The following is a 14,624-nucleotide window of genomic DNA, read 5'->3' as shown; positions in this document are numbered from 1 at the left end:
GTATGAAGGTCAAGAAGCAACAGTTAGAACTGGACATGGAAAAACAGACTGGTTCCAAATCGGGAAAGGAGTACGTAAAAGCTGTATATTGTCACCTTGCTTATTTAACTTATAAACAGAGTACATCATGCGAAATTCCGGGCTGGATGAAGCACAAGCTGGAATAAAGATTGCCAGGAAAAATATCAGTAACATCACATACACAGAGGATATGACCATTATGGCGGAAAGCAAAGAGGAACTAAAGAGCCTCTTGATGAAAGTGAAACAGGAGAGTTGGCTTAAAACTCAACATTCAAAAGCCGAAGATCATGGCATCTGGTTCCATCAGTTCACGGCAAATAAATGGGGAAACAATGGAAAGAGTGACAGACTTTATTTTGGGGGTCTCCAAAATCACTGCCGATGGTGACTGCAACCATGAAACTAAAAGACGTTTGCTTGCTCCTTGGAAGAAAAGCTATGACCAACCTAGACAGCGTATTAAAAAGCAGAGACACTACTTTGCTAATAAAGGTCCATCTAGTCAAGGCTATGGTTTTTCCAGTAGTGTATGGATGTGAGTTAGACTACATAGAAAGCTGAGCACTGAAGAATTGATGCTTTTGAACTGTGGTGTTGGAGAAGACTTTTGAGAGTCCCTTGGACTGCAAGGAGATCCAACCAGTCCATCCTAAAGGACATCAGTCCTGAATATTCATTGGAAGGACTGATGCTGAAGCTGAAACTCCAATACTTTGGCCACCTTATGCGAAGAACTGACACATTTGAAAAGACCCTGATGCTGGGAAAGATTGAGGGCAGGAGGAGAAGGGGATGGCAGAGGATGAGATGGTTGGATGGCATCACTGACTCGATGGACATGAGTTTGAGTAAGCTCCGGGAGTTGGTGATGGACAGGGAGGCCTGGCATGCTGCAGTCGATGGGGTCGCAAAGAGTCAGACACGACTGAGCGACTGATCTGAACTGAACTAACTGCCAGTGTGACAGGATTAGAGGTGGGGACTTTAGCAGGCCATTTGGTCATGAAGGTGGAGCCCTCATAAATGTGATTAGTCTTCTTCTAAAAAAAGATGTTTAAGAGCCTTCTCTGTGTCTCCACTCTCTCTGCTATGTCACGAAGTCAGTAGGAGGGGTCCTCATAGAACCTGACCATACTGGTACCCTGACCTCAGACTTCCAGCCTGCAGTTAGAATTTCACTCCCAGGTATTTGCACAAGGAAAAAGAAAACATGATGTTCACACAAAGTTGTTGTTGTTCAGTCGCTCAGTCATGTCCGACTCTTTGCGACCCCATGGAATGCAGCACGCCAGGCTTCCCTGTCCTTCACCATCTCCTGGAGCTCACTCAAACTCACGTCCATTGAGCTGGTGATGCCATCCAGCCATCATGTCCTCTGTCGTCCCCTTCTCCTCCTGCCTTCAATCTTTCCCAGAATAAATGTTCACAGCAGCTTTATTTTAAGAGCCTCAGAAAGGTAACAATGATATGATATCCATCAACAGATGAATGGATAAACAAATTGTAAAGTAATTATTTCATATAATGGAATACTACTTGTCAATAAAAAGGAACAGACTAACATGGAAAAATCTCAATTATACTGAGTGATAGAAGCTAGACAAAACCAGAATATATGCTATATTAATATATTTATATAAAATTCTAAAATATCAAACTAAATCTACAAAGTTGACGAGCAATTCCCAGAAAATGGAGGAACCAGGGGACATTATGCGTTCATGCTAGGTTGCTTCAGTTGCATCCGACTCTTTGCAACCTTTGGACCCACCAGGCTTCTCTGCCCATAGGATTCTCCATGTAAGAGAACCAGAGTGGGTTACCATGCCCTCCTCTATGGGATCTTCCTGACCTAGCTATGAACCCACATGCCGGACATCTCCTGCATTGCCAGGTGGGTTCTTTACTACTAGCACCACCAACAGTATTTATAATTAGGCTTATGGATGATTTGAAATTTTTTTTTTTTTTAGTGTTTTCCAAGTTTTGTGTATTGACGTTTTATTTTTGTAACAGGAACAAAAAATTATATTTCTTTTGAAAAACTATACCTTAAACTAATCAGAGCCATACTGGAAGTAGAGAACTGTGGTAGAGAAGAGAAAGTAGCAATAGGATGGGTGACATAGGTTAGAATATTCTGACTAATCAACAGGCCACAATTTCACACCTTAATTCAATTTGCAATTCACCCTCTTGAAATGCTTATCCATAAGGTGTTGTTAAATTGTAATAATTTACAAAGGACATCTTTGGTCTTATTGCAACCAGTCATATTCAAAACAAGACAACCACCAAAAACATAAAATGAGATTAAGGAATGATCTTTAGTTATGAACGCAACTCAGAAGAATTTTTAGGTCCTGTCAAATGAGTCAAATTCTTTAAACGTAAAACATAAAGTTTATATTTTTATGAGTCAGATCACAGAAAAAGTAGCTATGATAGATGTATTCTCCAACTTAATAAAGCTTCACTTTAAACAGGAGGGTTTATTAGCTTTTTAAAAATAAAATCTAATATATGCTTACATAACAAAGAAAAAATCCAAAAATGTAAAAGAAGTATTAAATGACACCTTCCATTTCCAACCCCACTCCCACCAACGCCACAGAAAAAAATCAAAGAGCCTGGACTGTGGCCTTCCACGCTTTTCTTTTTACACAGGAAAATATGTAATACACCTGAAAAGAGTATTTCAAGTTGGTTTTTTTTTTTAAATACATGAACAAAAATTGTATCAAACTTTATGTACTATTCTGAAGGCTTCAATTTTTGCTTAACAGTATCACATGAGTACCCTCTAGGTTCCCAAAAATAAATCCAATTTATTCTTTTTTAATAGCTGTGGAAACTTCCATAAAATATCTATATAATAATTTATCAATCATTCCTCTACTGACATACTCAGATTGCTTTTAGTTTTGTCGCTATCAAAAACAATAAAATGCTACAATATATGTTGTGTACAAACATTCTTTTTATGTGCTGATTTTTCCCTTGGTGGACAGAACCTAATAGAGAAACTGTTACATGAACAAGACATTTTACTTTAATAGCAACTACCATATTACATTCCAAAGAAGTCAAATGAACTCACACTTCCATAACAATATATGAAATGCCGTTTCCCTGAAACCCCATAGGTACTGGACATTATAATACTTTTCAGTTTGGGCCCAAATGATGCATGAATATTACTATCTTATTGTATAATTTATATTTCTCTAACTATTAAGCAGAGTTAGAGTGAGTGAGTGAGTGAAAGTTGCTCAGTCGTGTCCTACTCTTCGCAACCCCATGGCCTGTAGCCCAGCAGGCTCTCCTCTGTCCGTGGGATTCTCCAGGCAAGAACACTGGAGTGGTCTGCCATTCCCTTCTCCAGGGGATATTACCAAACCAGGGATCGCACCCAGCTCTGCTGTTTTATCTTCTTTTAGTGTTGCTTCCTTTTGGTCTTCACCCTACTGGGGTCTTTGGGAACTGTGCCTATGTGTAACACCAGCATCTACCACACCTCTTCATTTCAGCAGAGTTAGAACATATGTACATATACTTATTGGCCATCTGGATTTCCTGTCCGATAGCGAGCTGCTTTAAATCCTTTGACTGTTTCCTATGGGATCATATGATGTTTCTCGGCATTATGTATTTATATATTAAGGGTATTAAGCTTCTGTCTATCATATATAATATATTTGCATTAAAAACAGAATCTTTAAGTTAGGTGTTTACTACTTGAATTCATTTAAACAATGTTATTAATGGCAACTAAACTGCCATGTAGATCCAAAGAAGCCTGTTTAACATATTACCCAGCTCTTGCACATCTGCAACGAGAGCTGCAGAAAGCAAAAAAAAAAAAAAAACAATCATTAGCTAGAAAATAAAGAGCAATAAAACACATCAAAAAAATTTAAGTCATCATCAGTATGGTACTTGGGACAAAGAAGACTAGAGAAAAATTAGGCACCAAATAAAGACTGACATGGAGACTCTAGAGGAGACTTCAGGGCATGTTTAAGAGCTTTAAAAATTGAGGGGGCTCATCCTTTTGAGAGCACTATTCTTAAAAATGTATCTAAAGAAATCTCAAATGAAATCCTTTTCCCAAAGTAAATTCTCATGTAACGAGAAGCAATTAGGACAGCAGTAAGAATAAGGCAAATCATAAGGATTGGAGGCTTAGGTTCTCAGACTGTTTCTCAAGCACTGATTACTAAGTCAGGGAATCTTAGGTAACACTTCCTTCGAGGCTTTCGTGTAACCTGTCACTGAGTCATTAAAACTGACAAGTAGCTGCAATTTAATGCACTATCTATCCTGACACAAAGGTGACATAGGTTTCCCATGCTATTCTGTAACACTGGTGAATTTCTCAAACCTCTTAAAATTACTTGCAAACCAAAGACAAAGGTTTCCCCACACAGACACTAAAAAATCTTACCCTGTTAATGACCCAAACTCACCATTTTAAAAGCACAATATTGTAATTCTTGCAGTAAATCTTTATGGGCCTAATTGCTTAGATAAGAGTTCAGTGTGTCCAGTAAACCTCAAGTGACCTCACATATAATTGGTTCACTGACTGCAACAAGATTATGTAAGGAAGCAGAAATATAACTGAGGTCAGGTTTAAAGTTATCTATTGAAAACCTGCTACCCTGGAGCACCACTTCATAAGTCAAATCCTGGAAGAAATACTAGCTTTGATACAATATAGTTTAACTTCAAGCACAAATACATGAAGAAACCCCTTTTCAACAGCTGCCAATTTCAGCTAAGCCTTGAGATTTGGTTTTTATACAGAAAGGCCAGAAAGGCTTCAATTATCCACTTTAACACTTGCAAGTGAGAGACTAGGGACTAAGATGACAAGTGGAAGTTATAATGGTCAAGGCAGGAGGTGACAGACCTAGATAATAAAAAAACTAAAGAACAGTCCAACTGCTATGTCTATTATGTGCCAGGCACTGGGCTAGACACTGGACCTAAAAAGATGTATTGCTGTGTCCAGTGCTGTGAAAGCAGATAACAGTTCAAATGAGAAGCTGACAATGACTACAAAATACTAAGCATTCATTACCTCAATCAAATGGTCAATGAATTAAGAAATTTTATTTTGACAAGATAATATTGCTTTTGTGTGGTTTTTAACTGAATTTTAGACTTCCACTTAAGAATATCTCCAGACTATAGTTTCTGCCAATTAGCAGTATTCCTACCATTCCATTAAACAGATGTTAAATAATAATATCAGGGATCATAGTTCAATACTGTGACTTTTATTTCCTCATTACTAGAATACAACAGTGATTTTCAATGCTCTGAAAAATAACGCTAAGATAGTTGATACCATGCTTCAACTATTTCAATATTTTTCAACAATCCTTCACACTTCTAAATTCCAAAAGAGTATCCTAGCACCCCAGGACTTATTCTAAAGAAAGCAGCCAGAGACACTGTAGCAGACTAAAAGGAAAATCAAACGGAAGTGTGGAAATCTGGGTTTTGCTACTAATTAATTAGTCTTCTCCAGTACTTCGGCCACCTCATGCAAAGAGTTGACTCATTGGAAAAGACTTTGATGCTGGGAGGGATTGGGGGCAGGAGGAGAAGGGGACGACAGAGGATGAGATGGCTGGATGGCATCACCAACTCGATGGACGTGAGTCTGAGTGAACTCCGGGAACTGATGATGGACAGGGAGGCCTGGCGTGCTGCGATTCATGGGGTCGCAAAGAGTCGGACACGACTGAGCAACTGAACTGAACTGAATTAGTCTTCTTACCCCTTCCAGGTCCTACTTTCCTGGCTATGAAATGAGTTCCAGAGAGGATAATAATTGCTAAAGATCCTCTCCTGAACAAAAGTCTATCATTGTATGTTTCATTTCAAAATATTGAATATCCAAAAGGCAAAAAGCTAAAATGAAGCATAAATACAAGAAGGAAAGTGATACTTTTTGGTAGCTTTAGTACCTTTTGGTACTTCAATGAAGTACCAAACTTCATCAAAACATCATCTCCAAAGTACTTTAATGTATTTTTAAAAATAACTCGAGGAGGAAAAAAAATCCATCAAAGTCCTCTCATAATCAAAACCCATAATGACTTATCAGTCATGTTATAGCAAGAATGAAGCCAAAGAACTATAATTTTCCCATTCTGGAAACAGTCCCTGAGAGAGGAGGAAAGAGTTCAAAGAATACTATATTTGAACACAATACAGTAAATAGATGCATAAAAACATGTTATATTATACAATACAGTATATCTGTCTAAAAAATATGTAGCAACCACAAAATGCCTATGTGAATGCATCAGAGTGTGGTCAAGTCAGCTTGGCCACTTGTCCTATTTCAAGACAGCCAAACTCCCAACCATCTTTTTCATATAAATGGCACAGTTTCTCATAAGACTAATAGAGCAGTGTAGCAATTTACTACTGAGTAAAACATATGCTTGATATATGGTCAGCTTGATGTATGGGAGAAACAATGATGAATGGATAGCAGGCACAGACCACCCGACTGCTTACAGTATAAACTCTCCTCTGACAAATTTCAAAGGGTAAGCTACTATTAACAAAACACAAAAGAAATGAAAACTTTTGATTACATAAGAGATGCATACAAACAATAATAAAAATTGAAAGTATGTAAGCCAGAAAATGTGGAGGGCTTTTCTTTTTCTGGGGGATTTTGGTGACAATTTATGGGAGTTTTGCTATATTTAGAAACAGATACCTTTTACACTTTGGGACTTGGTCTGAGCCAGCCCTTCAGTTATTTGCAAAATATGAGAATACTTTCAAAGAATAGGCTTATAAGTTTTAAAAACTGATATTATTGCTAGGATCCCTTGAGTTCCTAAAGCTGGTACAGGTAATCTTATTAATTCTCTCAAATAAGAAGATCCTTGAAATGGATAAGTACTTTGACTACAACAGAGTACGTCAGCAAACCCCAGCCAGGGGATTGTGGCATCTTAGTTAAAAGAAGACAAGGCAGAACTTCCCTGGGGGTGCAATGGATAAGAATCCACCTGTCAATGCAGGGGACACAGGTTCAACCCCTGGTCCGAGAAGATCCCGCTGCCGTGGAGCAACTGAGCCCAGGCGCCACAGTCACTACTGAGTTCACGCCCTAGAACCTGCCAGCCACAGCTACTGAGCCCACGTGCTGCAATGACCGAAGCCTGCGCGCCTAGAGCCGATGCTCTGCAACAAGAGAAGCCACTGCAACGAGAAGCCTGTGCAAAGCAGTGAGGATATGGCGCAGCCAAAAGTGAGTCAATGAATAAAGCAGGGATGGATAGCGCTATCCCCTGTTGAGAGCTGTCAGGCAACGACCATGCTTCCAGTCTAGGTGAGACTTAGAAGGCCAACATTCTTTCCACACTGTACACATGTTCAGTTTGATCTTTTTAAATTGAAATTTGAAGAGCTTACCACCATTTGTGATTCTGCAAACAATCTAACTGAAGGCAAATTCTGAATCAAATCTAGATGAAATGTATTTCAGATTCATTTTTGGGCTAAGACTGAAAAAAGATGAAACAGTCTTTAGCATATCTCTTAAGCAGAAACAGAGCAGACCTTAGTCAGTTGTTGTCATACTCACTCGAGTCATAGGCATGGGATAATGGAAAATGAAAAGGAACAAGAATCTGGAGACTACGGAAGTGGTTGTGTCAGAAACTCACACGTATTTAGCATTATGTGCTAGGCACTATGGTCTAGATCTCACATATACTATTTGATTTAATCCTTATAACATTATCTGTGAGACTGAAGTGATCATACAGATATATATATCAAGGAGATTCAGAGCAGTTAAATGAGTATGGAAATGGACACATCTAAAAGAAAAAGGAGGAAAAGGAGGGAGGGAGGAACAGGGGAAGGGAGGAAGGAAAAAAGAGACAGGAAGAGAAAGAAAAGAAATTCATGAACTAGAAAATAGTACAGACAAAATTTTAAACATGATTTCCCCCCACTAAGTAGCTGTTTCCCTACAGAATTCTAAACCCATAGCACTTTTCTTATTGTCCACAAAAGTAGATATTATTCTTCACATCTGAAGTTTATTATAAAAAGTTAGCTACATTTATAATAGGAAAAGACCCAGAAACTGGAAAAAATGAGTGGGTTTTTTTCTTTTCATTTATCATGTACCTATGACAGGTAAGGTGTTATAGATCTATTTTGTTAATTTTTCTCTAGACAAGTATAACAATTTATTAAAGAATTATGTCATTAGTCTCTCCCCCAGAAAAGAAAACCTGTCTATGAAAATAATATGATTAGGCATAACTTTAAATAATTAACTTTAAAAATAAATATTCTTGACTCCTACTTAGGATGAAGAATTGCAAGAGACTTTAACTTCCAACAATAACAACCAGAACAAACCAGTTAATCTACAAAATAAGTTTCTTAAAATGCATCCCACAGCTAAGGATATAAAGGAACCTAAATGAACTAAATTATAGAAAGTAATGAGCCCTTTCAAGGAGATAAGAGACCCACAGTTAACTTTCATCCCTGATAGAATGAATGGCAAGAGGAAGAAGAATCTGCCATAGACGCATCAGGGTAAACAAGTTTAGCTTTTGACAAACCTCTAATGACCACACATGGGTTGGCAAGACAGTTTAATCTACTGAGAAGTCCCAGCGACAGAGAAAATCTGCCCTTACCCACCAACTCTTTCCCATCCATGTATTCAAGCATGAGAGATGAAAAATAAAAAGGAAAACCCAATGGACATGGCAGAAACAAATTATATTAACTGAAATGAATGAATCATCAGATGATACTAAGACTGATCATACGGAGCAGAAAAGAGAATCAATTAATCAGGGCCAAGAATTTTCCAATATGTTAACCCATATTTAAGAAGCTTAAAGAAATGCAGTAAGGTAAATTCAAAGTAAAACTGTACCTTGGTACATGAAGGAAAACTTCTGGTGAAAAATTAAAAGGAATCTTAAGTATGGATCAGAAAACAGACAAGTTACAAACAAGAGAACAACAAAAATTTTAGCTGGCTTTTTACTTCTGGCTTTTTAAGCCAGAAGACAATAAAACAATATCTTTAAAATACTAAAAGAAAAAAATTGGCATTCCATATTCAACCAAAAAGAAAGTTTTGAAAATGAAAGCAAAATAAACACATTTTAAAACAGAAAACAGATGAGAGAATGTATAGCTAGCAAACATACTAAAAGAAGCTCTTTGGCTAAAGGCAAATGCTTTCAGATGTATGCCTGAATCCACAGGAAAAAAAAAAGCAGCAGAAAGCACTGAAATATGGATAAATATTAAAAACTTTTAAAACCATCTTCATTTTGTACAACGTATTTATTTTATTTAAAATTCTATTATTGTTTAAACAAAAATAACAGTAATAAATATCTGAGTGTTTTAACACGTATAGAATTAAAATATATGTCGATAATAATACAAAGTATACGTGACATAAATGAAAGTATCGTGTGTAGAGCTCAACAAACTTCAAGAAGGTCAAACTAAAAGAGACCTCATTTAGACACATCATGGCCAAATTATCAAAAGGCCAAGACAAGGAGAAAATATCTTGATAGTAGAAAAGCGAGTCATGTGGAGGGGATCCTTGATAAAATTAATAACTGACTTCTCATCGGAAACTATGGAGACCAGAAGCAGTAAGGTGACATAGTCAAAAGTGCTGAAAGAAAAAACTGTCAGCCAAGAAGTCTTCAAACAAAAGTGAAATTAAGAAATTTCCAGAAAAATAAAAACTGAGAATTCATCTCTAGCAGATCTGCCCTATAAGAAATATTAAAAGGAGTCCTTCCTTCAGGCTGAAATAAAAGCACACTAGACAGTAACTCAAATCCACACAAATAACATTCCAGTAAAGGTTACACGTGTAAATGTACTGATAAAAAATACATACTAATATATTTTTGTTTGTAGCTATTTCCTTCTTCCATCTGGTTTCAAGACAAATTCACGAAATGATAATTATAAAACTGTGTTACGAGAGACTTCCCTGGTAGTCCAGGGGTTAAGAATTTGCCTTTCAATGCAGAGGACTCAGATTCAAACTTTGGTTGGGAACTAAGATCCCACATGCTGCGGGGCTAAGTCCAAGAGCCGCAACTAGAGACAAGGCCACATGGCACAACTAAGAACCAATACAGCCAAGTAAATAAATAAATGTGTTTTTTTAATCATGCAGCAAGACTTTTAATATATAAAGATATAATTTGTATGACAATAAATAATACAAAAGAAGTAGAGGGGAACAGCTATATTGGAGCAAAGTTTTTGTACGCTATTGAAACTAAATTAGTATTGATCTGAACAGGTTTGTGTTAAGTTAAATTGCTTCTTAATCCCTAGAGTTACCACTAGGGTACTATTTTTTGAGGAAAATAACTAAAAAAAAATATATATATATATACATATATATATATATATACACACACACACACACATATATAGTCAAACAAAAGCACAACAGAGTGGAGAGGACGGAGCGCAGAGCCTTTTAAGAGGCAGAGTCAATGGAAATGTGTATTGGATGAAAGTGAGATCTTCTCCTTCAAGAAGCACATGGTCTACTGAAAGAATCTGAAGAGTAAGCAAAAAATTATATTGTGTCCAATGACTGGAACACAGACTAGGGGAAGGACAGTCATAGGAGATAAGGCTGAAACTGGATCATAAAACGTAAAGACCTTTGTTCCTAAGGTATTAGAGTCCTTTAAGGAATTTTGAGAAAAGAATTGACGTGATTTTGAGCAAAGAAATGATGGTAAGTCATTAGAGAAATGAAATCAAAACAATAATAAAATACCATGTCATACTCATGAAAATGGCTACCATAAAAGAGACAATAACAAGTATCGGTGAAGATATGAAGAAACTAGAATCCTTATACATTCCTGGTGGGAAGGTAAAATGGTACCACCTCTTTGGAAAACAGTTTGATAAGTCCTGAAAATGTTAAACACAGTTATCATCAGTTCAGTTCAGTTCAGTTCAGTCGCTCAGTCGTGTCCGACTCTTTGTGACCCCATGAATCGCAGCACACCAGGCCTCCCTGTCCATCACCAACTTCCGGAGTTCACTCAGACTCGCGTCCTTCCAGTCAGTGATGCCATCCAGCCATCTCATCCTCTGTCGTCCCCTTCTTCTCCTGCCCGCAATCCCTCCCAGCATCAAAGTCTTTTCCAATGAGTCAACTCTTTGCATGAGGTGGCCAAAGTACTGGAGTTTCAGCTTTAGCATCATTCCTTTCAAAGAAATCCCAGAGTTATCATATCACCTTGCAATTCTACTCCTAGGTATATACCCAAGAAAACTGAAAACATACGTCCGTATAAAACTTGTATATGAACATTCATAGCAGTATTATTCATAATATTCCCAAACTGATGAATGAATAAACACAAAGTGATATATCCATACAATGAAACATCATCTAGCCGTAAAAAGGAATGACACACTGATACATGCTACAACATGGATGCACCCTGAAAACACGTGAGGTGAAATTAGCCAAACACAAAGAATACACGTCAGATGATCCCATCTATATGAAATGTTCAGACAAGCAAATCCACAGAAACAGAAAGCACATTAATGACTGCCAAAGGCTAGAGGGGCAGCGAGGGGAAGAGGAAGAGGAGGAGGAATCGGGGTAACTATTAATGGATGTGAGGTTTCTTATTGACTTAAAAAATGTTCTCAACTTACATAGGGGCATGGTTGCACAATTTTGTGAATATTCTAAAAACCACTGAGTGGTACACTTTAAAAAGGTAAATTTTGTGGTTTATTAACTGCATTTCAATAAAGCTGTTATAAAACAAAAACCATGATGAGTTACCATTTCATACCTCGTAGAATGAGTAAAATCAAAAAGACTAGAAATACCAGTGTTGGCAAGGATGGGGAACACTGCTGCTGGTCAAAGGGTAAAACAGTACAACTGGTTTGGAGAACTGTCTGGCAGTGTTGAGTAAAGTTAAGCAGGCATCTACCCTATGACATATCAACTCCTAGTTATTTACTTAAGTGAAAACTTGTGACCACAAGACTTGTACAGAAATGTTCACAGTACCTTATTCATAAAAGCCCAAAAACGGAAACCATCCAAATGTCCATCAACAGGAGAACAAATGAATTATGGCACATGATCATGCAACGGAAGATTACTCAGCAGCCAAAAGCAAGCTGATAGGCACAGGAATATGGATGAATCTCAAAATTATTATCTTGACGGAAAGAAACCAAACACACAGACAAACACACAGACAAACACACAGACACAAAAACTATACCTTAACTATAGGATTCTATTTACAGAAAGCTGAAGAATAGGCAAAAGGAATCTGCCATAGCTGAAGCGAGAGCAACGGCTTCCAGAGCCGGGTAGAGGGAAAGGGGCACAAGAGGCCATTCAGGGTGAGGAGAGCGATGGTGGTGGTCACACACGTTTATAAAACTGTCAAGCTAATCAAAACAAACGCCTAAGATCTGTGAATCTTATTAAGTCTAAACTTCATCCTAATTCGAACAGAAATAGCAAGATGTGGACAAAGATTCTACTAAAACATTCATGGATGAAGTGATACGAAGTGAAAAATTCATAAAAAAATGATTATTTCTTACTGTAGTTTTGTGGCACAAGTTCTGGGTTCTTAGGATTTTTCAACTTGTAGGATACATCTCCAATATTAACTGTATCACCTAAAAAGAGAATACAGAAACACAGTCATTGTAAGAGAGCAATACACTATGCCTTCTGCAATACTGATTCTCCTGACTACAGATAAGGATGAGTGTATCACAGATATGACGTGCCAGGCGACCACAGATACACTGTCCACGTCAGGCACCATGCTGTAAAACTGGCATCTACAGCATAAGCTACACACGCGTGTGCGCTAAGTCGCTTCAGTCGTGTCCGACTCTTTGTGACCCCATGGACTGGAACCCACCAGGCTCTTCTGTCCATGGGATTTTCCAGGCAAGAATACGGGAGTGGGTTGCCATTTCCTTCTCCAGGGGATCTTTCTGAACCAAGGATCAAACTCACATCTCCTGAAATGGCAGGCAGATTCTTTATCACTGAGCCACAAGGAAAGCCAAAATACTGTTAAAGACTCATGTATGTATGCTATTTCATTTAATCTTGACTCTAAGTCACCAAGGCTTCTGTGAGCTATTTCACAGAATTGCTGTAACAGAAACTCCATCTCAAACTAGCTCAGTACAAGGACATTGGGGGTTTTGTTACTGCAGTTCTATGAAGTAGCTCACAGGAACCACAAGCACAAACACCAGGCTCAGAAACTAGCCCCAGTATGCCAGGAAAGGCCACAGGATGCACAGTCCAAGACACATCCCAGGAGCAACTCACTGAGAAACCAGCCCTGGCACCACCAGCTTCACTGTGGGACACCATGGGCAGGGGACAACTTTCTCCCCCATTTTATTTTGGTATGTCTCAAACCTGTGGGATAGTTTAAAAAACACTATCTTCAGAGGCAAAAGTCACGACTCTTCATCTTTCAAGTCTCCAGAGGCACCTTCTAATAAAAAGCACACTGTCCTAAGTAAACTGTTCTTGCAGTTTTCCTAACTCTGTCATGATTCAACCTCATGGGCAGGAAAACTGAATCGACCCAGCCTAGTCATTAGTCAGAGTCTGGCTGCCCGGGCACAGAGAGCTGGAAGCGGGAACCACCAACTTCCAGGGTAAAGCTGGGACCCTGCCTGCAAGCACGCACGCCAGGCAGGGACACCCTCCCCGCCCCCCGCCCCCTCACCTCTCTCTCTCTTGCTCTTTCTCTCTCCCCGCTCCCTCCTCCTTTCCCTCTCACCTCCTTGCTTCTCCTCCTGCCTCATTATGACTCAAGCTTTCTTTGCCTTTCCTTCTTCTGCTCTTCAACATCTTGTTGGGTGTGGAGGCCCCGTTCTAGCCTCTCTTCTATCTATAATTGCTTCTTGATGAGCTCATCTGGTCTTGTGCCTTTAAGCACGATATATTGCTTGCTCCCAAATTTATATCTGTAATCTAGACCACAGAACTCAAAGCATGGGCAACAGTCTCTGAGATGCCTAACAGTCACCTGCTGGTTGGCATATGCAAAACTGAACTTCTGATCTGTGCGTGCTCCACCCACAGTATCCCCCAGTTCCGCGAATGGCAAGTTAGTGCTTCCAGTTTCTCAGACCAGAAATCTTACAGCCAGTCTTAACTGCTCTCTCCCACACCCCATTAGAAAACAGTACTGACTCTGTCATTAAGATACATGCATATATATATATATATGTAGTACTGCCCACTTCTCCCGCCATCCTCTACCACCACAGTGCCAACGCAAGCCAGTTAGGGGGTTACTATTTAAATCCAGTTTCTCATTTAAACAGTGTTATCTCTCACCTCCTTACACATCTCCTGTCTCGATGCTTGCACTCTACAGTTATCAACAGAGCGCCCACAGGGATCATAAGAAAACAAGAATGAAGTGATGCCAGTCCTCTGCTCAACCCCCATCTTTGCAGTGGCCTCCAAGGCTATTTCTGATCTGGCTCCT

At 38.7% G+C, this 14,624-nt stretch overlaps 1 protein-coding gene across 1 annotated transcript in view; it reads right to left on the bottom strand.

The window, feature by feature from the left end:
* Nucleotides 1–14,624, bottom strand: part of VWA8 (von Willebrand factor A domain containing 8) — a 376,045-nt gene that overhangs the window by 345,825 nt on the left and 15,596 nt on the right. The window contains exon 2 of the mRNA XM_018056795.1: nucleotides 12,694–12,771. Within this exon, the coding sequence (XP_017912284.1) occupies nucleotides 12,694–12,771 (78 nt within the window). The remainder of the gene's footprint in view (nucleotides 1–12,693; nucleotides 12,772–14,624) is intronic.

The sequence above is a fragment of the Capra hircus genome, chromosome 12 (assembly GCF_001704415.2).
Source record: "Capra hircus breed San Clemente chromosome 12, ASM170441v1, whole genome shotgun sequence".
NCBI lineage: Eukaryota > Metazoa > Chordata > Mammalia > Artiodactyla > Bovidae > Capra > Capra hircus.
The sequence above is the reverse complement of the archived record's forward strand: the minus strand, read 5'-3'. Positions and strand labels throughout refer to the sequence as shown.